The sequence below is a fragment of the Pteropus alecto genome, unplaced genomic scaffold (assembly GCF_000325575.1).
Source record: "Pteropus alecto unplaced genomic scaffold, ASM32557v1 scaffold86, whole genome shotgun sequence".
NCBI lineage: Eukaryota > Metazoa > Chordata > Mammalia > Chiroptera > Pteropodidae > Pteropus > Pteropus alecto.
In genome coordinates, this window is record NW_006442109.1 from 13,887,018 (window position 1) to 13,912,969 (window position 25,952).

Here is a 25,952-nt window from a genome sequence, read left to right on the forward strand (position 1 = left end):
GGAATGAAAAGAATAATGTCACGAACCTTATTATGATATCTTTGCATGGCTATGACGTTCTTACCTTCCCTCTAGTGCATGACTTACATAAAAATAGGTAGCTTCAAGATAAACACCCAAGATGTACATTTCCTTGGAAAAAAGTGACATTTCTTAGGCATTATAGTCTGAATTGATGCTTCGATGTCAGACCTTCTTAAAATAAATCTGTCAGTCTCTTAACTTGGTCCAGAGCATTCCTCCTCCTCATGTCTCACAACTCCTTAATATCCCCAAGGCTCTGCTGCCTTTTTCTGTCTTCCCTTTTCTTATGAAGTAGTAGCTACAAGCTCCTGCCTTCTTCCCTTTGGAATAGACCATAGAAACAGCTGTGCTTCAGCTATCAGCAGATATTGTTATTCATTCTCTGGTTAATTGTATCTATTATAATTAAGAATGAAAATGTTTCTTTAATGAGTAAGTTTTAAAAGCATGTGTTTAGCGAGAGAGTCAAAAAAAAAAAAAAAAACTTCAGGTCACTTATCTGGTCATTCAGAGGGCCTGAACTGGTGGTCTTGGAAAAGTGTTTTAAAAGAGAATTAAAAAAAAAAAAAGACATTAAACTGCAATCCAAAATTACATCTGTGATATATTTGAAAGCTTAGAACTTGCCATATCTATTGTTTAAATGTCATTTGCTATGTCCTGGAAATTGTAAGTGGAGAACCTAGTAGAATTTTTCTTCTAGGAATTAGTCACTAATCTTTCAAAATCTTACATCCTTAAAATGATTAATATGACAACATCTACACTTACGCTTCTGAAAATTCTAAATAATTTGCTTATGATTTTTAATAAAGATCAGATGCTTCCCTGGTTTCTTGCCCAAAGCTCTACTCTCCCTATTAATTCTAGGGAAATTTTGTGAAGTGGGAAACAGCACAGAAGTGGAGTAGGGATCGGGACTGGGGGATAATCCTCTTGACCATCCTCACCCACTAAAATAATCTGTAGACCAAGAATATTAGGTTTCACCAGTCTGTGTTGCTGTGGCTATGGATGTGTTGTTAGTTTAGTCCTCTATGACTTAATATAGAAGGATATAATTGTATTTTCAAGGTTTAAAGTTACAAGTTTATTTCCAATTTTTTGCCATGAATTCAAACTTAACTTGGTTAGGGAATATTTCTTAAATGGCATAATTTACTATCCAGTGAACAGTAATGGATCTTGAAAAAACCATCCAAGCTAATGGAAAAAAGCAATGGGTTCCTCTGCCTGGTAAGCTTTGATGAATTAACCTGGGTTCTTGTTATTTTAACCCACTTCTGCACATCTGCATCTAGCTGATTTTTGTGATGGCAGCATTAGTGGGTCATAGAAATTGTGCAATTGGAATTAGCAATTAATGGCTGACCTTTTTAGACAGGAGACTTTGGCCCTTTGAGGAGTATTCTGAGTTAAACAGAATGTTTTTATTGATTTATTCAGTAAGCTGATGCTGTATGTCAAGCATACAATGGGCCAGAGACACATGAAGCCATAGAACAGATAGATTTAAATAAATATCCTTTTTATTACAAGACTCATTTCTACGTCAATAGATTTTCCTGTCTTTGGACTTGTAATTGAATCACCAGCTTTATTTTTGTGACATTATATGTACCCATTAAAAAAAGTAAAAGCTTCTAAATTGCAACACCAAGATCGTACAATGGTATAGCTTGAGGTACACATACGCAGGTGTGAAGTTAAGAGAGCTGTAAAATGGAGTGGTTATCTCAGGCTTAGGTGTGAGAATTTGGAAGGAATTGTGTAAAGTAAGGTTATTTCATAAAATGCAGTAAGAGTAATTCTGATGTTTTTGGTTAAGCAGAAACTAGATAAGATCTCCAGATTTGGTTTGGTTTTAAAGATGTTCTTTCTGTTGTTGTGAAAAACAGACTTTGATAAAAGCAAAGAGCTGACCCCATTGCTCTCAACTGTGAGCAAAGGAAGACTTAACCTAAATGTGGCAAAATTGTTCTTGTTAAGGGGAAAAAAAGAACTGGTATCTAGAGTGAGGTCGATCGCTAGAAAAGATTAGATGCAGTTCTGTGACTCAGATGACATTTTTTTGTTGTTGTTTAGTGTTATCTAGAATTATGTAAGGGACGCACACCTATTGTTGGAAAAGAAGTTGTCAGGAATTTCCCTTGAGCATAGTCTAATCACTTAGTAAAATAAAGTGGATTCTTTTTCCTACTAATATGAAATGACAGTTAACCCACACTGAGAGGTTCAAGAGAAGGATTTTTATTAGGTGTTTCTTATCTCAAGATCTTAGAAAATCTTTGAGAACTATATATTGAAAAAAAGTGCAGTTAATTCTAGAATCTTAGAAGGACCTTATTCCACCTGGGAATAATTGGCCAATGGCTAGTTACCTTTGTCTCAGTCCCTGATCTCACCTAGCTTCCCAAATTCCCAACAACAAATTTGTTCCATTGTTTACAAAGGCAAGAGAGAGGCGAAACCAGGAAAAACAAAAAAGAGGAAACTATTCGTATTGCTGATCTTAATCATCATCTTCTATTGGGTGAAAATTTACTCAATATTTGACCCACTGGATGAGTAAAGTGAAGTATTAGGAAGCTGCTTGTCTTGCTATTCAACTATTTTATTCAAGGCTTAGTTGGTGACCAAGTAGTCAATTAATTGCCTCAGACTTAGCTATTTTGTGCATTACTATATACTAAGAGAATTCTAGAGAGAACTGGATCTAAAAATCAAAGCCATCCACTGTTCCTCTATGTGAAAAATCTGTTTTCTCTCTGATTTGACAGAATTTCCCTGTGCAGGGACAAAAGTGCTCATTTGGATTTGGCTTTTAGCAAAAATACATATGCATCAGGGAATGTGAGTCAGTTTCTCTGGAAAGCTTAATCTAGTAGGGATAGAAACATATTACAAAGGATAAATATTCAGTTTCCATTGTCAGAACTACCTGCATATTCACAGAAAGCCACATGAGAAGATGTGCCTGTCCTCCTTATTCTTCAGAGATTTCCTGCATACACAGCCCTGCTTTCTCTGAATTCATGTGGGGCATTCTGGCCCAGTGTTTTAACTCTTTTGCACCTGAGTCTTGCATCTAAAAAGACTGAAGGAAATACTCAAAGTTCCAAAACTCCAATTTTGTCTTATTTTAGATTTAGTGTGCAAATACTTGATCTCTCGATTGTGTGAGGTGTGCTTATATGTTTGTATTTGGCAAATATATGCAACACTTTTTATTTAAAAATGTTTTTTTTAAGCTGTTAAGTTTCAACAGAAGCCGCAATCAAGTTAAAGCCTTTAAGAAGTGGTTTTTAATAGTTAAATAAGGGGTGAGACTTAGTAGGGTGCAGAGTAAGATACAGGAGTTTTTTTCTTTAATAACTACAGTTACGCAGGGTCCTTTGAGTCAGATATCAACTTAATACCAAGACTTGGGAATGTCAGAGGGCAACACGTTTATGTGTTTAACAAGTGGGAATCATGCCATTTCCATGGTGTCCCCGTGAGACTGTACAGGCTCTAGTAAAAGTTTAGTTCAGTGACTTTGCTTGTGACATCTATTATAGAGTGACTTCTCTATTGATATGCTCTTTTTTTCTCTAGTTGAGACTAAGGTAGTAACATCTGAACCCATCAGTCTCTCAGGAAGGCATTTTGGGAGCCAACAGTTAAAAAACTAAGTCTAGCTAGCATATGAAAATTACAGTTCTATGTATTTTCCTTTATTCTCTTTGTGGCAGAGCCTGTTGTGGGTAGTGAGGGCACAGCGTCCTGGTCCTTGCCAAGAATGATATGCTAAGCTTCCTAAAGCTTCCCATTATATAGGTCTTTTCATCTTCAAAGAGCTTTGCGAGCATTCATTTACCACCACCTACCTGGGAAGTAAGAATTATTCCCATTTTATAGATGGAGGAAGTGGAGGTGTCAGTGACTTGCTTGAGGCCACCCAGGAAGTTGAGGGTCTGACAGAGACTTCAAAGGATTGCCCACTCCACTTCTGAACTGAAGGGACCTCAGCTCTTTCTCTCTTGTGTCATTTCCCCTTGAGAGCCTCAGGTCACTGATAATGTAAATCTAAAAGCATTAAATAAGAGACTCCCAGGCTTTCTGCTTTGTGGTTGCCTCTGCAATTAAACCCTGGGAAATCTAGATATGAGAAGCCATTTAATCCTCCTGAGGTCTATTTTCCACATCTGTGGAATGGGCATAGTGATACCCACCTACCTACTCCAGAGTTGTTGCGAGCACCAAAATCAAAACAAGCTAACGACAACAAAAACTTTTACAGAACTCGGCAAATGTCAGGCATTATTTTTGTTGCTAGAAATGACCAGGAGACTGCACTACCAAAGGGGCAAGGTTTTTCTATTTAGGGGGCTAATTGCTTCAGTGATGTTCAGTGAGGATCAGTACTGTCATGGAAGAAAAGACCAGACTAAGGAAACATACTAGTGTTATATTTAGTACATATTTAGTAGACAAAATGGCAGAACCAGCTGATTATTAGTTTGCATAGTATTCATCTGGTCTCCAGAGGACTGCCGAACATGCCTGGGACACGGAACATATTCATGTGTACTCCAAGCCACAGGTCCAGGATGACAGAATGTGCCAAACTGTCCGAAGCCCACAGTCTGTTCCTCTTCCACCATGGAGATGTAATGAGAGCTCTCTACAGACCCTTTTGGTGGCCTGGGGCCTCCAGCAGTAGCAGTGAGAGTCCCAGAAAAGTCCTTTGCTCCCCAAACCGTCCACAGCTAGCATGCACAGGGCATCACCTCTGGAAGGATGATTTGGAAAAAAGGCACCTATCTGGGCAGATAAATTAGGAAAACGTGCCCTTACTCCAGGCTGTTACAGCCACGCTGCGGCAGGGCTGACAGCCAAGTGAATTTCAGCCCCTACCTTTGCCCCTTCAGCTAGGCTCCATTGGGCAGGCCACAGTGTCCTTAGAACGAGGAGGTGGCTAGACCCAGAGGGGCCAGAAAACTCTAGAAGCTGGGAGTTTCCAAGGTCCCTCCAGGGAACCAGGTGAAGACTCGCCACTCTTCACTAGCCGGCCTTGACATGCAGGCCAGGCTGCCATCCAGGCAGTTGCAGAAGCCTTTAATACCCCAGCAGTTTTAAACTGGGGATAAAATAGAGTGACTAATCCATAAAGGACTCAAGCCATTTTACTGAAAATAAAATCAAATGCTTTAGGGTTTTTCTTTTTAATCTTTATTGGTTTTTCTGCTTACAAAAGTAATACATGCTAGTTGTAAAAAAAAAAAAAAAAAAATTTTAAACGTTAGAGAAATATGTAACATGGCAAGTAAAAAGTCCTTTATTTTTTCAGCCCGCCAAAAAAAATTAAAAAAAAAAACCAAAACACTGTCAACTGATATAAAAGAGAGTTTTTGTTGTTGTTGTTGTTTTTAATCAGTGGTTCTTGACCATTTTTGCGAGACTTGACATTCTTATGTGTGACATACTCTCATGGGTGTATCCAAGGTTGGGCCATGTCCTGGCATGCCAGCAGAAACCCCACCCTGTTCCGTCCAAATTAAGAAACTATGCAGTGGTGCAAGTGAGCTAGAGTGAAAGATAGTTTTGGGGTGACCTTGGGTTCCTATCCACTTATTTTTATATGAACCCATAAAAAAACTTACAGGTTTTTTTTTTGCTATTTTTAGTAACAAATGCCATATGACACATCCCCATAGCTGATTGCAACGCAGCATTGTGTGCAGCAAACAGTTAAGTGCCAATGTTGTAAAGGATTGCTGTGGTGGCTGGTATGAACTGCCTGTCATATTATTTGGAGGATAAGCAGCTTTTCTCTATCCCCACTTTGGAAGGAGCTTAAAGTCTGCAGAAAAGAATTTCATTTCGCTATAAGGCAGGATTTCTTATCAACAATAACAATAATAATAATGACTATTTATTGAATGCCAACTATTTCTCAGAACTGTGTGATGTGCATATGTATATATAGAATATATATAAAAGTTAATCATATATACGCTGTCATTTATACATCCTTATCATTGAATCTTCACATATGAAGCCGACGCTCAGACAGGTTAATTAATTTGCTCAACCTTAAGTATTGTTAAACCTTGGTCACCTGAAGGTCAAAAACTACTTGGAATTTTATAAAATTGAGAAGAATGGCCTAGAAGGTTCAATGATTACTTCCAGTTATAAACTAGTCAAGTAACTTCCAGAAAGACATCTTGATATCTGTTCTGAGTAAAATGATTACTTCCAGTTATAAACTAGTCAAGTAACTTCCAGAAAGACATCTTGATATCTGTTCTAAGTTTAACCAAATTATTTATGAAATATCTTTTGATTCTTGGTTAGTGGTCTTATATACCAAGAGCAGTAAGCTCTCAATGTTCGTTATTGGAATAATTGAATCTTGGCAGTGCAGAATGGAGGGGGATCCCTCAGTTTTTAGTCAGACAAAAAGACAAAATGTGCCCAAATTGCAACCTTACTGCTTTCTACCTCTCTTCGAGCAAGTTATTTAGCCTCTCTGAACCTGTTTACTCATCTAAAAAATGCAGATGATGATGATGATGATGATTACACCTACCTCATAGGGTTGTTGGAGAAGTAAATGTGATATTGCCTGACAGATTATAAACACAAATACATGTTAGATATTTTTGATTATTATAAATCCATTATGTTATCATCAAGAGATCACTTCACCCAGAGCGAATGAAGTGGTGGCTACAACTCATGTACAGTTGTATTTTTTTAATTATTTGGAGAATGGACAGTTTTCTCTGTACCAACATATCTCTCAAAATAGGTCTTGTTGTATAAATGAGGTGTTAAGAATGCCAGTGCCCATGTTCTTCTTCCTTTTTTTAATTAAAAATATAAAGCAGACTTTTTTTAGAAGTACATACAATGCTCCATGACAGCCCAGCCCAAGGACCACTTGGCTAATTAGCACACTTGCATTCCAGGATTTCCTGACTCCCCGCTGCCACTTGTTGTTAGCTACTTGAAACTGCAGAAATTTGCCTCTGCAGGTGTGGAGAGCCTGCTTGAATTACTTAGGGTGCATGAGAGAACAAATTATTTAGGCAATAGAGCTGAAAATGTGGGCAAATTAGAATTTTTCATAGCAAGATTGTTCATTGTTAAGCCAATTCATGATTATATGTGTGCATCTTGCCTCAGATATTCGTCTACACAATAAACCTTTTTGCTGCTATGAATATGTATTTGGACTAATTTAATCAATATACTTGTGACAGTAGTGGTGTCTGACAGAACTCATCCTTTGAAAAACTGGCTGAGTTAATCCGTGCAGTATATCTGTGGGCCAAGACTCAATTCGTGTTAAAAGAAGATCATTTTGAAAAGACACAACACTGCCTATTGAAAAATGGAAAAGACTGAGAGGTAGAAAGCAAAGGGCAAGCGGATTTGTGTGCTTTGCTCTCTTATTGGACTGAAAACTCAAATTTATGGAACTAAACTGCTTGCCTTTTGAAAAATTTGCAAGTCAGTGACTACCTTTTTTTTTTTTATCACTGATACATTTGAATTCTGTAAATTGACTATAAGGTGGAGGGCGAGTGGCTCTTGTTCACTGTTGGGTTAAATGGAAGGCTGAGTAAGTACCCTGCTGGAATCTGCAAATGTTTGCTTTCTGGAAATATCAACACATGCGGTCAGATCACATTCAGAGAGTTTGCTTTTTGGAGCAGGTAGATTTTAGTCATTTCCTAAAGAGTGCTTGCAATTGAAATTGTCTTGTGAAGTGAGAGCGCCTCCCCCAGGGGGTAAACTAGTAGAATAGTTTCATCTAACCAGTCAAGGTACCTGAACCTTGCTATGGAGGACCCTCCCATCACCTTACCACGAGCTTCCTAGAGAAGCTTGTCCTAATTCTGATTGTTTGGCCAACACTGCCCACTGGAACTAAGCCCAGACATGGTGGTGGGCAAAGGGCTAGGCACATGGTCCCCTGCTTGAAAATACAGATCATCTACATTGCATCCATTCATACCAAGCATCCTGGCCTCCGTAAATCTTATGAAATATGTCTCAGCTTGAGTGTCCACCAGATCCAAAAAACCCTGGGAGCTGAAACAAGGCTGAAGACCAAGAGTTTGAGAGCCTGACTCAGGCCAGCTGTCCTATGCAGCAGTGGCAGCAAACTCTGGGTTTTTGTTACAATGACCCTCCTACCCCCACCTCCACCATCTGCTCAGCCAGGAGCCATTCCAAAGGTGAAAGTACTGGGCTGGGCGGCACTCCCAGGAAACTACCATCATGAGCAGACCCCTCCAGGCCAGACCTCCATATCACTTGCCGGATTACAGCAGCCATTAGCTGGCTTAAATGTCGTCATTTCACTTCTGACGGGTAAGCCACTAAGAGTCCAGGCAGACTGAGCGGCAAAATATCATTTTCCATTTGATCCAGATACAGTTTTACTCAGCGTTCCCAGTGTGGCCTGCCCAGGACCTTCATGTCTTATAAAGAAGCAGTCTCCAACCTTTTTGGCACCAGGGATCAAGAATCTAATGCCTGATGATCTGAGGTGGAGCTGAGGCGGTGATGCTAGCGCTGGGGAGCAGCTGCAAATACAGATGAAGCTTTGCTTGCCACTCACCTCCTGCTGTGAGGCCCTGTTCCTAACAGGCCAAAGACCCATTCCAGTCTGCGGCCTGGGGATTGGGGACCCCTGTTATAAAGAACTAAATAGACGTGTTTTATCTCCCCATCGTTAAAGTGTAATGAAGATAACTCTTGAAAGTTCCAAATTTAGCACTAGTGTTGCTTTAATTGCCTCAGATAGTTTTGATGCTGACTTGTACTGCAGGCCTAGCAAGATTTGTCTATGTCTAATTTCTGTGATCACCGCTTGAGGTGAAACATAGGCCGAAGAAGCTCAGTGTCAGTCTTCTTTATTTCACATATAAATTTTGTTTAATAGATGATCCAAGTACTTTGTGTTGCCTAATTATTCTATTCCGTAGGGGTCAGAGTGGGGGAAGCAGGTTCTCATTATAGACTGGTTAATTCACTTGGGAAAATCCAGGCAATAACTCTCAGCAGATATCACCTCTCAACATTTCTCTACTAGCACTTGGCTTTTTTGAGTCTCTGTAAAATGTTGGATATAACTCTCTCTCTAAAACTGCAGACAACATATAGCACAAAACTTTGCCTTGACTATATTAAGAATGTTAGAGGGGCCAAGAGGTGTGAAACATTATTAGAGTTCAGATTTCATAAAGAATTTTCCTTGAAGAAGTCAAGCTAGGTGCTAAGAGAAGGAAGCAGACTTGGAGATGATGATTTTTGTTAAATGCAGCCTTATAACATATTAAGTTGCATAACTCAGAAGTAGACCTATTAGTGTATTAAGACTCCATTATTGGGATATTATAAAGCTTCAGAATTATGGAAAATATGTTGGATGTGAGATTTCACGCCATCTCTAAATCTGAACAATGAAACTCAGTATATCAACACTAAGAGTGACCGATGGGGGAGGACACTGGTAGAATAGCTTGCGCTCCGAGTTATCACAGTACTTGCACTGGTCCCTTTGAAAGGAAGTTAGCAAGTATACATGGTTTATAATGAGGTTAAATCCAGTAATTTTATGTGTGCTCTAATTCTTGACTACTTCACACCAAATTCAAAATAAATGTTGTGGAAATGATCCCAGGATATGGGATTCCATTGGAAGAAAGAGCGTGCTGTTTGTAAATGTGTGTTACTTGCATTGTGTAACTTGCATTCTTAGACAAGTCATTGCTTTGTGTAAGGCCTGGGCCAGGGAAGGGCTATATGAAAATGAAATACACTTGGGCACTTACAATGGTGTTTGCATGTGTGATTTAGTAGATAATCTGACATGATATCTAGTATTGAAAACCATGGAAAATAAACATAGCATAATGGAATCCTCCAGGTAAACTGTGTGTACACCTCAGCATCGGTCGTCTTTATTTCACATAAATTATATTTAATAGGTAATCCAAGTACTTTGTTTTGCCTAATTATTTTATTCTTAGGTTACTTTTTTAAATCCTTAATTTTGCTATTCCCACCTCTGTTTAAGATAGAATATTTGTTTAGACATGCGCTTTTTCATATTTGAGAACTTTGATGTAATATATATATTAATTATTTGGTTAGATTTACAACATGAGGCATCTTTAAGTAATCAGTTAGATAGAAACACATGCACGCTGTACCAGGAAGTCAATTTTCAATGTAAAGAACTCAGAATCTAAATCTACATATTCTATTTGTCAGGATTCAGATAGGATATTAACTTTATGGTTGAAAGGTTTTGATCGTACACAAATGGACTCATTTTTAACACATAGCAACTATGTTAATTAAAAAAGGATGAGTAAGGAATTCTTAACTTACCATCACATGTAACTTATTATTATTTTGAATTGATTCATTTTCCTAAGTAGTCTTGACTTTTTAGAGTATTTTTTCTCTACCAGTCAAGCTACCGCCAAGACAGATTTATGACCTTTTAAAAATAATGATGGAAAATGAGATCGGAGGAAACATTTTAGTATCTGCTTTGCTCTGAGGCCTAAACTGCGAACTCTCCAGTTCTTGAAGGCTTTGAAATGCTGATTCCAGCCTTCTTGTGGGTTCTTAAACACCTTCTCAAATGACCCATTTTAATAACCCGAAAGCTATTATATAACGAGCAGCCATAATTTAGTCCAGGGCTCTAGGGGGACCCTCACAGTTCAGCAATGAATAGTTAATGCAGTATAATGTTTAGCAGGTTATTAGTTTTCACTATACAAATGCTGATCAGGGAACGCTTTTATAAGGTGTTTAAAAGAAAATGTAATTAACTGGTTGCGTGCTTCTGTTGCAGCTCAAATTGAAATTATTCCATGCAAGATCTGTGGAGACAAATCATCAGGAATCCATTATGGTGTCATTACATGTGAAGGCTGCAAGGTAAGCCTTTTTAATTGTTGTTTCTATTAATGTTAAAATGTATCTTGCGATTCTTAGTTTTTACTTCTACTATGTCTAAAAATTCAACGTCTTCGAATTTCAAGTGATGAAAAATGACAGAACAGAGTGAGTGTTTTGGTGTTAAGTTACAATTAAAGAAGTTATACATATTTTTTACGCCTTCCATCAAAATAACAGGATGCTAGAGAAAGGTGTTTAAGCATTGTTTGTCATTTCCAATCCCAGAATTGATTGAACTGATGAATAATCTCCTTGATTATCTTTTTAAAAAAGAGATGAATCTAGACTTCTTAACGTCCCCGTTACAAGCTTTATAAGAAGATACTGCCAATAAGTTTAATCAGAATGTGATTGGAAGTCTTATTGTTGGCACACAGATGTTGTCACAGGTGGCCAAATTGTGGCAAGGCTGTTGGAAAGAACTGAGTTCTGGTCCTGGTGCCATCACTTGTCCATGTTGTTTTGGGTATGTTTCCTCATTTATAAGGTGGGCAGAACACCTGTTCTTCCTATCTTTTAGAATTATTCTAAGAATAAAATTTAAAAATGTAAGTAAACTGAAAAATGCTACTTAAATCTAAACATTATCATTCTTATTGCTCTTGTTACTATTTTAATTATGACTGATGATGATCTCAGGGCAATAGGTAGAGCACATGCATAATATGGCAATGGGAAATAGAGATATTTATCCTAATCATTCAAGACTCCAAAACCCAGATTGCTTCTGTTATTTAAATTTCAATTTATTGAGATTTAAATCCTCCTGCTTATATTGGAAAGGCCTTGAGACAGCTTACAGGATAAAACAGTGCAAAATAAACAGGAGAGCAGCTATTTAAACATGCTGAACGCCTTTGAGACAGTTGATTGCCACTGAACCAGGCCTGAATTAGCCCTAAGGCATTTTGAAGCAAAGGCAATAAATAAAATCCACAAATTTGGTTAGCTCCTTGTTAGTGAAATTAGAAAATACAGTGTCATAAAATACAAAATCACCACCAGACACAAATACTGAGAGATTGCAGGGACATTTGCCTCATAATTTCCTTAAGTCTTTGTTTGACTGTTAATCATTGTAACATTTGCCACCTTGTATGTATACAAATGCTTCATATTGAGCCCATCTTGGTGAAGCTTGAGATTTCTGCACACTGCCAAACGCATTTAATAATTTAAAAAGAAAAAAATCACCTGCCTTTTAGGAATAGGGAGCTTGCTCCTTAAATGGGATTTTGAATTATTCATCTCTGTGGTAATCCTCAAGGCCTCAGGGTTCTAGATTACCAAGACAAAAAAAAAAAAAATTATGCCCTTTGCCCTTTTACTTCCTCGATCTTCCCTCCCTCAAAAATTAACTTATTTAATTAATTAATTAAAATAAAACAAAATGAAGTGGACTGCCTAGCTATGCCATCTCAGGATGTAAGGAAGAGAGGGATCTGCCTGTGACAGCTGTCACCATTGATTTTCAGAATTAATTTGGCCGATTTGGCTGGACAGGTGTAGTAGCACTTCATCACCCTCACCAACTCTTGTGTTCACACCTTTCCAAAGCTGTTTTCAGCTTTCTTGATGGACGGTATGTAGTCGGCAATGCTTGCCCACCAGAAATTCCAAGCACAAGTGATTTTTGTGCACTGGGTATCATCACCTACACACTATCTTAAGTGGACACGGTGCTAGAAATTAACTGTTATATGTACCTTCATTCTGCCCAAGAAACTGATCACCGTCTCTGAGTCTTTCAGTAATGCCACATGTGGTTTTATGTGGCAACTACAGTGAGTATCTAGGAATGGAGTCTGGGGCAGGGCTATGGTGTGGATGGGGGCTACTTCCTATGAATCATCCCAACAATTCAGAAGATTAATTAACGTGCTATCCAATAAAACCTGAATCAACTGTCTGAGTACCACTGTGTTTACATAGGCATAAGCAATGTATGTTTTCTTTATACCCCCAATGTTTATGATAGAAATAAAAACAATAAATAAAAGGCCATCTATTATTTCACAGTTGTCACTTTTCTAGATTCCTTTTCAGAACTTGTCCATATACAGACTCAATGCCAGTGTCGTTTCCAGTTATCTGTGTTTCTCTGTTCAAAGTCATTAAAACAAACAATTAAAACTTAATTTTATTAACATATTGGGCCTATGCCCAGCCTGGGACCTTTACAGTGGTATGTGTTTATGTTGGATACATATAGTATTTGTTCCGCACAGTAGTTTCTCTCTGGTATCACTAACATTTTTATTTCTAGTTGTGGTAAAGTCAAGAGCCTTCTGCTTTAGCCATTGATGTTAATGATTTATCATGTTCTAACCAGGTGAAGCTGGTTACATACATCATGACAAATTATAAATAGTTTATCTCTGTGATAGTATCATTAGATATCAGGAAAATTTATAATTAGGTATATAAATAGATATCTAATGAGAGGAAAGAAAGTGACTCAGTCATTTTCTGAGCTAATCATTTTGTGAATGTCTTTTAAATTGCATTTCAAAGTGACGTCCTGGACCCACAAGAAACTAAAGAACCTAATAAATTGCTGAAATGATTATCTATTTTATCACGTATTGGTTCAAGTAAGCATTGCCCATGAACAGCGAAAATGATAGCTGTTTTGGTAGCTCTTTCTCTGGTCCTAAGTATTCCCAGCTCACCCACACCTGGTTCCCTAGGCTACCTGCAGAGACAGATTGGGTCATGCTTGTGCCCTGACTCTGGGACCAGACTGCCTAAGTTTGAATCCCGGCTCTGCTATTTACCAGCTTGAGCAACTGCCCAACCTTTCTGTGCCTCCATTTCTCCATCTGTAGAATGAGGATAATAATTTTAGTTAACTTTGTAGGGTTGACACGTGCATTTAGGTAAACCACTTAGAAGAGTGCCAGGCACGTACAAGCACGCAGTACGTGTTGGCTATTGTTATTGTCATTCCTGGCCAAACTCTTTATGCCCGAGTAATGCCACTCTGTATAGTCAGATATTATTTCAGGATATCTATGAGTCCAGTCTTGATTTTTGTGACCATTTATAATTTGTTCTATAGACTCTGCCAATAAAAACAACAAAAATATGAGCACCCCCTTGGGACCAGGCACTTTTACAAACACTGTGAGGGATCCAAAAACATAGAAGGCCTCATCCTTCTATCAGGCAGTTTACAGTCTAATTGTGGAGATGAGATCTACACAGGAAAAGCTACATAGCAATGCAAGAACTAAATACTGGAGTAAGGCCACAGTGTAATATGACACAAGAAGCACATACCCACAAGGCAGCAAGAGCCTAGAAAGGGAGATGGCTTGGTTGTGTTTTGAAGACAATCTATAACCCAGCTTGACTGGAGCAAAGAGTCACTTATTGTAGATAGTGAAAGATAAGGATACGCAGGTACACCATTCCCAAAATTTTAAGGGCTCCATTATGCCACGGTTTTTATTTTAAAAGTAGTTTACTTGTTCTAAAAGTAGTTTACTTGTTCTAAAAGTAGTTTACTTTTGAAATAACGAGGAACAGTGTACTACCCCTGCTCAAACCTTGAATATTGCATTTCAGAAGAACATAGAATCCAAGCCCCAAGTTTACTTCTGTAAGGTGTTCGTAAGCTCTTGGAACAGAATTTAGTCCCAGTCCTGGGTGGACACCAGGAGTGGGTATAAGGTAAGCTGGGGTAGACCTGCCAGGGAAGCAGGGCCAGGCCACAGAACATGCAGTCAGAAGGAAAGGCCAGAAGTAAAATGAGACACCGTAGATGTTAGGGTTAAGGTTCGATCTTCAAAGTAAATAAAAATGCTGAAGTGTTTATAGAAAAATGACTACTAGTTTTCTTTTGAAAATATGATTCTATTTATCATTTAACATCAGTTCTTAGCTTCATCATTAGATACAGTGGCCATTCAGATGATGATGATAAAAGATTTATCTGGAGATAAAAAACACACATACACAGTTTTTTATCATCTGTATGTTTTTAGACTTTTTGGCTCTACAGTTTCAACCATAACTTTTTAAATGCTAATGTACAATTGAGTATTAGTGAATCGATTTGCTTACATTTAAGACCCTTTGCTTTTGATAGGTCTTAGAGTAGCATTCATTTATCAAATCTTTACTTATCATAATACATTTAAGTTTTCTCTTTCACCGAGTAAATTAAGAATTTGGAATAGTGTCTTTGCACTGACAAATATATTACCTGAAATTCACAATAGAAAGCCTTTTTAAAAATATCTAGAATGTATAATTGGTACTTTTTTTTCCTGAAAGAGCTAAAGCAATTTCTGGAGCTTTTTGTATTTTAAGTTAAAAACAAATGTTTATAAATGTTCCTTTTAGACCCCAATTGTTTTTTAGAAAATTCAAATATTTTTATTTCAGTTGGGAAATGTCACTAGCCCTGGACCAATTTTGTCCGCTTTCCAGCATTGATACATTCATGTTCAACATTTTTATTTTAATGTTTTAAAATAGCTGTCCCTGGTATTAGAGTTAGCCATTTAAAATGAAAATGGGACTTGGCTGTTATTGCATACTGTGACATCAGAGTTGCAGTTCTGTTACATACAGGTGATAAGAAAAAAATATTAGTTTAGCTAAATCCTCCAGTCCTGTGATGAAATGCACAAGTGGTAGGATGTGTTAAACTCCAGTTTACATCAAGATGATTAAGGTTTTTTTTGTTTGGGTTTTTTGTTTTGTTTTGTTTTGTTTTGTTTGCTTTGTTTAGGCCTTAATCATGTCTCAGTAACTACGGCCCTTCCTCAACTCACAGAAAACACTGGGCTTGGGACCTTGTAGATAGGGCTCTGTCAATAGTGTGTGGCTCAGGGTAGGGCCCTTCATGCTTGCTTAGGAATCACTGTTGCTGAATGTGTTCACTTGGATTGGATCTGAGTATAGCAAATCACAGTATGGCAAAGCAGACATCTACCCTTACCAAATTTGACACACGAGGTCAGCTTTAATCAGAGATCATTTGCACATACAATTCTACAGGGAGATCAGTCATTATTGAATGAGAAAGTAGTTCAAGAGATCCGCATTTCTGTGATTTATTGCTGCCAGATGTAGGAGTGTAGGGCTATACCAGCTAACTTTTGCGAATGAGATTGCCTGTTCTTTTCTAAAGAACAAATTTCTTTCTTCATTTGCTTTCTTGAGGACTATTAATCCTGCCCCGCCCCATTTTAATTTTATTGTTTCTTCTGGCTCTTCCTCCCCCTGATTTTAATCTATGTATGTCTTTTCTTTACCCTTTAATGAAATTAACAATTACCTTCTTTTTTTCTTTATCCAGATATTTCACTTTCTACCCACATTTATCCAAAAAGATACTTCTTCTTCCTCACCCCCTTACTTCTGAAATTCTCAAAAGAAAGTTCCCAAGATAAATAAAATCATAACATAGTTCATGCTTTCACACATGGGATTCTCTGCTCTTCTCAGCCTCAGAAATCCTACGAGAGGGAGACATACACCTACTTTAACGGTCCCTCAAATTCCAAAATTTTTAGTTGTATTGGAAAATGCAATAATTCGGTCAGGCATATGAGCATTCACAATAAATCATAGCGTTATGAATAAATCTTGGTTGTCAAAAGCAAATGTGTAGCCGTTCCAAAGCGTCTGCCATTAGAATGCAGCGAGGCAGCTGTCAGCTGTTTTCTTGTAATTAAACAGCCAATGAGCAGCTAATTAAGACATATGTGTATACAGAAGTGGAAGTGGGTATGTTAATGAACTGTAGGAATCAATTCATTAAGTGAAAATTGTCAAAAGACCAAACATCAGATCTGTATTTCAGCCTGTGCTGCACTGAGTAGAAGCCCCAGGCAGGAGGGGAGCCCTTCAGAACAGGACCCCTGAGCACCTTTCCAACCACACCCCCAGTTCTGTATGGGCCAGCCCACGCTGTGGGGCAGAACTATTAATCACTCCAATGAGAAGTGCCATGTACATTTCAAAGCTTTTTATAAAGTAGATGTAGCAAATGAAAGTGTTTCACTAGCTACATATAAATGTAAACATACACATATGTTTTTAATAACCTATTAAAATGCCATGTTCCTCACCTTGTGTCTGAACCATTATATGGAACTTTGACTCCGGAACTGAAAAGTAGATTTATGCTTGTTTATTTTGTTTCGTAGTTCGTCTGTTTTTGTTGGGTCTGCCCTGCATGTTTGTCTTGATGGTATTCTGGTGGGAAATTAAGAGGTGTATGGCCTTTGAAATTAGATGCCCCCAGAGTTCAGGAATTCAAATCCTGTCTTTCCCTTTATCTGCTGTGTGACTTTGGACACATGGCTTAACCTCTCTACACTTTAATTTTCTCGTTTGTAAAATAGATATAAAAATACATACTTTGCAGAGTTGCTATGAATTGCAAATAAATAATGTTTGCAAAGCATCTTCCATAGTGCCTAGTATAGAATAGGTGCTCAGCATATGATTGTCACCACTATTTTTATCACGACCATCATTTTTTACTCTAGATATTTATGCAACAAGTATTTGTTGACTTCTTTAAGTCCTGTGGTAGCTGTTGGAAACAAAAAAACAAAGCAGTCAGTGAGGGAGACAGATTAGTAACACAGCAAGTTAAGGGCTATGAGGGGGGCACTACTTACAGAGTTCTAAAGGTACACATGGAGGGGTAAGGTCAGAGAAAGTTCCCAGGGAAAGTAGATCCTGGAGAGAAGGAGAAAGCTTTCCAAGAAAAGAAAGAGAGAGAGAGAGAGAGAGAGTGAGAGTGTGTCTGTGTGTGTGTGTGTCTGTGTGTCTTTGTGTGTCTATGTGTGTGTTGGGGGTGAAGAGGGGTTGTTTTTTGAGGAACTGTAAACACAGTAGTTTAGGCTTAGCCAGAGTGTGACTTTGAGAAGAGGATTGAATGTAAGAGAGAGTTGCCTGGACAGGTGGTCATAGCCTTGTCATTAGTAGGGAGCCATTGAGGGCTAATAAGCAGGGCAGTGACTTGATCAGGTTTATGTTTGAGAAAGAGATCTTCGGTGACTATGGAGAGAGTGAGAATGGAAGCAGGGAGACCAGTTGGGAGGCTGTATAATAACCAGTTAAGGAGAAAATAGATAAGGAAAATTATAGTAAAGATGGAGAGAAATCCATACATTTGAGAAATATGAAGGTGGCGAGAAAGAGCCTAATATAATGACTGCGTGAATATGGGTGGGGAGGAGGCAGGGATAAAATGAAGCCCATCTTTTTGCCTTGAGTAACGGGAGTAAAGATGGTGCCTTTCACCAAGCAAGCAAGAAAATACTGGAGGAGACAAGGCTGGGAAGCGGGGAGTGGATCGGGATATATTGAAGAGAATGAAGAGAAAACCATTCAGCTAAATTTCTGGGATTGGGGAGGGGTATGATGGAGCTACAGAAAGTCAAGCCACAATTTTGAGTAAATACCTATCTGAACTAGTCTTAGACAGCCTGATGGGACTCTGGGAATCTAGCAAGGAGTGAGCTCAATTTTTACAGCCAGCTCTTGGGAAAGCAAACAGTGTCTATATGTGTATATATATAACTTTAGTGTATGTTTCATTGATATAATTTCACACCATTACAAAGAGCAAACTCTATAATACTGTTTATTTATAAACTTCATATAGACAAATGATTCTCACTGAATGGTCTCACTGACTTTTGTTGAACTCTGCCATCCATACCTATAGTTATAGCTGGCGAAAGACTGTAGTACCAACATGAATGTTAGTTAATATTTTCATTTACATTAATGAGTAAGAGGAAAGTAAAACAAAGACATATTTTGGAAGTTCACTCACTCATCAATGATGACATGAGCAACTTCTTTGCTGAATCAGATAATAGTTTTTAAGTACTGGAAGAATGTTTCCTCATTCTTGGGTGCTGTTCACAATGCAATGACTACAGACGTGACATACTTTTAAATTTAACCCACATTGTTATCATTTTCTCCATCACTTTTCAAAAGTAGACAGAAAGCGAAACAATAAAGCAAGACCCAATTTGTAGCATTTGCCAATTTCTGTGGTATAAATACTACCTCCACATGGTCAATATCAACCCTCCCAACATGTGATCTTACTGAATACAGAGTAGGGAAGATCTGGACAGCAACAGACAATTATGTAGTATCTCTACCATTCAGATAGAATTGATATAAATAACCCCAAGCACATGGATACTAGCAAAACAATAATAAAATAATAAGTCAATTTTTAATAATGGTTGTGTTTAACAACTGGCTCACGAAATTTTAACATTCAGCTCTTGCAACCTGGTATGAGCCTTCCCCCACATACCTTGCCCTTTGACCCGGTCCTGGGAAGCTCCAATCTACTGGGACTGATGAACAATTTCATGGTGTACCACCATATTATTAAATAAAAAATAGGCAATAGGATTTTCCAGAGAGTGAAAGGCAGAAATCAGAAATAAAACTCAATGACTGGCACTTCGAAAGATGAGGTGAAACAACACTGAAGAGTTGTTGACACAGTGGGAATTGAGACAGAAGGTTGATATGCGGGGTAGCTGTGCGTGAGCAAATCAAGACTGTGTGACCTTAGTTTTATTAGTCCAACACTTAGAGATACTTAAGTGAGAGGGCACTACACTTAAAATTAGGACACTGGCTTTTGAATCTCGGCACTGACTCTCACCTGCCATGGGACAACCTTGAACAAATCACTTACCATTCTGAGCTTCATTTTTGTTATCTGCAAAATCAGAAAATTAGAGTAGATCTCTGGTTCTTAATAAGAGGAAAGCAGCAGAGTTTTCAAGAAACTGTGTTAAAATATTTACCGTTCAAAATCGCCATTTTTTTTTTTTGACCTACAAAAATGACTATTTCATACTGTTCATAGGTATAGCTGGACTACATCCCCAAAGATTTCAGTTCAGTAGACCTAAAGTATTTTTTTAAAGCTCCATAGGTGATTCTGATACACTGTCTGTTTGAGAACTACTGGACCTGATCATCTCTCAATTCTCTTCCAGCTCTAAATGCCTGTTTATATTATTCTAATTTACTATTTGCAATAACTGCATGTTAGTCTGCTGCCACCAGGTGGTGGTAGTGTGCCACAGTCACACTAAATATATCTTACCCTGAAATTCATCATGGTGGCTCTCTGCTCAAAGCCCGCCATGTTTGTAATGGCACATCTCCATGTGTTTTGACACCTGTAAAAAAATGAACTTTTAAGAAAGCAAGTGAAGTAATTTATTAGCTCATCTTTTAGAAATAAAACTCCAAAATTGTGTGTTTAATATCTTTCCCAACTAACAGCTTCAGCACTTTCGCTGTTCTTTATACCTTCTTCAATTCCACCCAAAACTCCATGCACTGGCTTGTGTCGTCCCTGTTCTCTGTGTGGCCTCAAAGTCCCCAACCCCTAGAAGGGGTGTCTCAGCTCAGTCATTTCTCAGTGAAACCCTCTCCAGGATTGCTACACAATCCGTCAAGATTATGCTTCCACATTTATGAGCATTCTTCTACCTTTAGGTAGAAAGTACCATACTTTCTACCTTTCTTCCTGTTCCTTTTCACTCTTCTAATCTGTCTCCCTCTTATGTGTTCTTTAGCTTTAAATATTTTATTTGTTTAACTTCCTAAATCCTTAAACCTCTGAGAAACCCCCCAGGGAATATTGAAAAGAATTGAGGAACAAAAAATAAAAAGGAAGACCAAGCCCTCATTCTGTCTGACATTCAAAGTTCAATGTTTATCTGACTGATGGAGGCTAAGCCCCTCTCTCTCTAAGGCTCTCACTTTATAATTGTGCTTGAACCCTCCCATCCGGTATTTGGTAGTTCTCCTTGTGGGCATGACTCTATTGACTTCCTCCAAAAGAAAGTTCTCTTCTCTGGTTCTTAGCTCTGCCACTCCAGGCACTTGCTCAACTGACTCAATGAAGAATAAACTGTGTCGTGAACAACAAGATGTGTCTATTTGCTCCCTTGCTATCTCAAACCCTTCATCATCATCATTATCATCATGCCCTTTCAGAATTCCCTTATAGCAGAGCAAATTGGTGGTAATATATGGCTTTCGTGCTACCATTCTGGGACTTTATTAGTGGTAATCAATGTTAACTTGAATGTAATATGTGGAAACTAAAAAGTAGCATCCTTTTTGTAAGTGACTAAACCGTTATTCAAGAACTGTATATAATTCCAGATTTCAGATTTTTAAAGAAAGAGAAATTGGAGAGAATTCTGAGGGGAAAAAATGCTAAAGGTAGAAAAGAACCTAAAAAAGAACAGTGACAGGTGCTGCGATTTGGTCTACAGACTAAATATTGGGAGATAGCATGGCAGCCCGCAAGTAGTGCTTCTGTTTAAAGGAAAAAAAGAGATCACTCAGACATTCTCCATATTCAATGATCATAGGACAAATTCAACAGGCTCATAGTGAAGCAAGCAGAATTGAGCCTCAACTAAAGGAAAAGCAAACAATTCCTGGTCTTAGACATCTGCAGTGACAACAGACACAGGGTCTGAGTGGTGATAGAGTCTCAAGAAAGAAACCCCTTTCAGCTTTGGCAGACATTATGTCTCAGACTAAATGGAATACCTAGACAGCTGACCTCTTAGTTTCTCTTTCTAATGAGTATCTACCTCTGTTACCATTTGTATTTTCTTGAATTCCCTCCATTAGGCCCCAAAGAAAGCTTTACTTCTTCTCACTTCCTTTTCACAGAGCGGGGCAGGGGGGACCCACAGCTTTAGATATTTTGAGAAAAGAGAGATTGCTTCACAGACTCGATATAAGAAAAGTTTAAAGTACAATGCAGGGACAGTCTGAGCCCTTGGGCCCCCAGCCTAACCTAAACCATGTTTAGTTTAGGAAGCAGTTTAGCAGAAAGCCAAGAGGGAGCGTGAGAGGTCATGCTCCCTCCCATTCCACGTTGGCTTCCAAAAGGAAAGAACTGGAGACTGAGGTCATATCCATCTTATACATCGATTTAATCCACAAAGTCACCCAACCATCACAAAAGAGAATAGATGTACTAGACTGCTCTTCCCGCATAGCTCATGCATATTGTCAAAAAATCAGAAAACACAGATAATTTAAATCACAGAAAGAGAATTTAAATCACTCAGGGCCCCACCAACCAGTGCCAACAGCTCTTTTCACTTGGGAGAATAATTTTCCAAAGTTTCTTCTATGTTAATCCATAAATATATGGATTACTCCCCCCCAAAAAAATTGGATTATTGTATTTAGTTCTTTAGCTGTTCTTTTTATTCAGCAGTCTATTTTTATCACCTTTTTATATCAATAATTATATTTCTTAAATTTCATTTTCAGTGGTTGCTGAATGTGTGGGTATCCAATGCGACTGTTCCAGTTCACTAATGTTGGGCGTTTAGTGTTTTTCTGAAACTTTCTTTATAATACAGACAGTGCTGTGATGGATATCCTTGTAGGTGAATCTTCGTACCACTCTTAATATTTGTTTAGAATATATTCCCTAAAGAATAATTACTAGTTCAATGGATAGACATGTTTTTAAGGATTTTGATACAACTGCCAAGTTGGCGTCCAGAAAAATCTTTTGGTAAGAGAATACCCTTATCAGTTTGCCCACCACTCTGGCAGTTCTTCAGGATTTTACCTCTCCCTTCTCCACTAGCGTCCCTTTTGTTGGAATCATCTATCGTTGCCATTAAAGATTTGGAGATGATAATACTCCTCTGTACCCTTCATGGCTCTGCTTCATAGAAATAACTCTGGTTACTTTCTTTTTCGTCAGAGTACATCCCTAGCTTACAATAAAAAGATAACCCCAAACCCTTCATATGTTTGGATATTAAGAAATGTGCTTCTAAATGACACATGGGATTAAACAAGAAATATATTGAAAATTAGAACATTTTCAATTGAATGATAATGAAAATACTACATAGCAAATTTGTGGGTTGCTACTAATACATAACTAAAAGGAAAACTTGCAGCTTTAAGAAAAGAATAAACACCAAAAATTAATGAACTAGTAAGAATCTAGCTCAAGAACGTAGCACACATGAATGAATGAATGAAATCCTTGAAGTCAGCGCGCCTCATGCATCTTTGTACACTCTCTCATCTCCAAAACAGTGCTTAACAAATAAGTGGAACTTGATGAACATCAGATTGGATTTGTTCAATTTTAAAGGCCGTGAAACTGAATACATGGTATTTTCAAATTGTCAGGGTTAATAAGTATTCCCAATCTGGTTAATCTGCCAAAATAATCCATCCAAGTGTCATTTAACTTCTTGGAGAAGTAGATTCTCACTTGGGGAATGCAAGACACCTAAAGGGTAGTGAATTTAAGGAGGCCGATAGAGAATAACCACAGTATACCAGGATTGCAGCCACCCTGGGTTACGGTAAGGTTGCATTTTTTTATCTCTGAACATCACAGAGAAGTGTTTTGCATTTATTCTACTAAAAATATTTTGGGGATAAAGGTTAAAGGTAAATGCCTTTGTACTTTTCCATCAACACATTGCTTTTGATCATCAGAAGCCAAGAACAGGGTCTGCTCCTATGCCCGTTTACATAGACGACGAGCTCTTGGAATTAAAGAAAGTTTTGCATGTGTAAGGGACCGAGGATTAGGCTCTGGGGATCAATTTCACTCAAGGAAAAAGAAGTGACTTTAATATCATTAATGGTCTCCTGGATGATTCTGCTACAAGTTTAATTCTCATTAAATATTAATGCCGCTCAGTGCTTAGTATACTGCCTTTAGTATCATACAGCTCAAACTGACACTAACCTGTTTTATATTTTATAACTGAATCACAGGGCTTTTTCAGGAGAAGTCAGCAAAGCAACGCCACCTACTCCTGTCCTCGTCAGAAGAACTGTTTGATTGATCGAACCAGTAGAAACCGCTGCCAACACTGTCGATTACAGAAATGCCTTGCCGTAGGGATGTCTCGAGATGGTGAGCACTCACAGCTTGAGCTGTATAGTATATTGGGGTTGTAAAATGCCTTCTGAAACCTGGGTCCAGAGCTGCCAAAATATGCCCCGCTCCCCTGGCAGTTTTGTGGGTTTCACGGCAATTATTTCCTTTTCCATAACCCATCAGAGTCAGCTGACTGGCAATGGTGGGTGCGGAGGAGACACGTCTGTGTGGTCTGAACACCTTCAGATTTTTAACGTTTAAGACGTTACAGGTGACTGAATTGATCTAAGGTAAATATCATCTGAGGACCCTGAAATATACCCCCTATAGGCCTTTTGCCCAGAAGGAAACATAAGTGGGGGCAAATTGTTACACGATTTACACAAGTAAGCTTATTGGCAGTTGGGTTGAATTAGCTTTTATGCTAACTGGATATCTTGAATCACATGCCAAAATCAAATATTTGTACATGCAGAATGTGTGAAAATAGTGCAAAATGTGGCTAAATGACAAATGTTCTTTTCATGAAAAGAAGCTATTTTAAGAAATAGAGACCATCTACCATTCAATTGCAGAACATTTCAAGATCTTCCCAGAAAACTGTCTTAAGTACACTGAATAATCAACACCAGATTTCAAGACAGTTATTCTCATACAAGGAAACTGGGCACAAAGTACAGCGGGTACATTTTAAGGACTTTTCCGAATATACTGGTTGGCTGGCTCTCTTAACAGATCCCTTTGAAGGAAACAACTCTTCCAGTAGAGTTTCAGCCTGTGGAAAAATACTTCAGATGCTGGGCCAGTGTTCTGAAAGCCTGCCTTCCCCGATCAGATGTTCCTGGGGCTTGCAGACCCACCCAAGCACCAGTGTGATGACCTTCAGTAGCGGGGCATAGGGTGGGCTCTTGGAATACGTAAAATCAGAAACAATATTTGTACCATCAAAATATGCAATCAAAGAACTTACACCTTAGTCTCAGAAATTCCTGTGATAAGCAACTCTACACATTTCATCTTCCAGTGGTACTAAACTGACAAAGTTAGGTTCATCTCTTACGAACTTGTAGGTTAAAATCACAAGTTGTGTGTGTATTTTCTCAAGAGCTGATCCTTTTATTTTGCTTACAGGATGGTATGGTTGCTGTTGTTAATATTCAGGCAAAAGTTAAAACACAATTCAGAGTCACAATTGAACAAGTTTGACCTATAGGTATTAATTCCCTTGGGTGTTCTAGAGCATGGATTCTTTACAAAAACTTAAGTGCCTTCAGTATACCTTTTGGAGATTTTGCAAATAAGTAACAGCACATGTTGTTGTGGGCTTAGAGTGAATTTAGGGGCTTACAATTATAAGCCTGAAATTCAGAACCCACATCAGCCTGATTGCTGTCTAACCAGTCCCACCCAGGTTTGTTACCTGAGTCCTAGAACCTAGAAATTGACCAGTATACAGCTTGCTTGCTTCCTCTCTGAATAAGAACAGCATGTCCTCCTTGGCAGAAAAGGAATTCCCCAGGTGGTAGCCTCTGTTTTTAACTTCATGTCCATCTATCCTGCCCCCTTCCCATAGACTCATGGAATTATGATGGTGGTCAAATGGGTGAATTCATTCACCCCGTAAGGTATAAATTTAACCACAATCAATTAGGACATCTTAGTCCCTCCAGCAGAGGCTTTATCTACATACTCAGAGTCAAGCTGAGAAGTAAATGGGTTAGTGAGAGAGTTCAGACCAGGAAATCATAGGGTTTTGTTTTTTCTCAATTATCTGGGTGCTTCAGGAGAAATCATTTGGAATTCTGAACCAACTGGAAGGTTACTACACTCATTGTTCCACCTTAAATATGAGGATATATTGCAAAGAGAAGCATTACAAACACAAATTTGCCCAACAGGGATCATACACAGCATTTACCCTTTCCAAAATCTTGGTACTCTTTTTTGCTTGGGACTAAATGAAAACAGTACAAAGTGTCATTTCAAGATAGGTCCAAGAGTTTTACAGGGGCCATCATCACCCAGGAGT

At 38.3% G+C, this 25,952-nt stretch overlaps 1 protein-coding gene across 1 annotated transcript in view; it reads left to right on the top strand.

The window, feature by feature from the left end:
- The first annotated feature begins 8,204 nt into the window (after positions 1-8,204).
- RORA (RAR related orphan receptor A) overlaps positions 8,205-25,952 on the top strand; it is a 32,451-nt gene continuing 14,703 nt past the window's right edge. Inside the window, 3 exon segments of the mRNA XM_006926970.3 lie at positions 8,205-8,394; positions 10,835-10,983; positions 23,818-23,959. Of these exon segments, the coding sequence (XP_006927032.1) occupies positions 8,205-8,394; positions 10,835-10,983; positions 23,818-23,959 (481 nt within the window).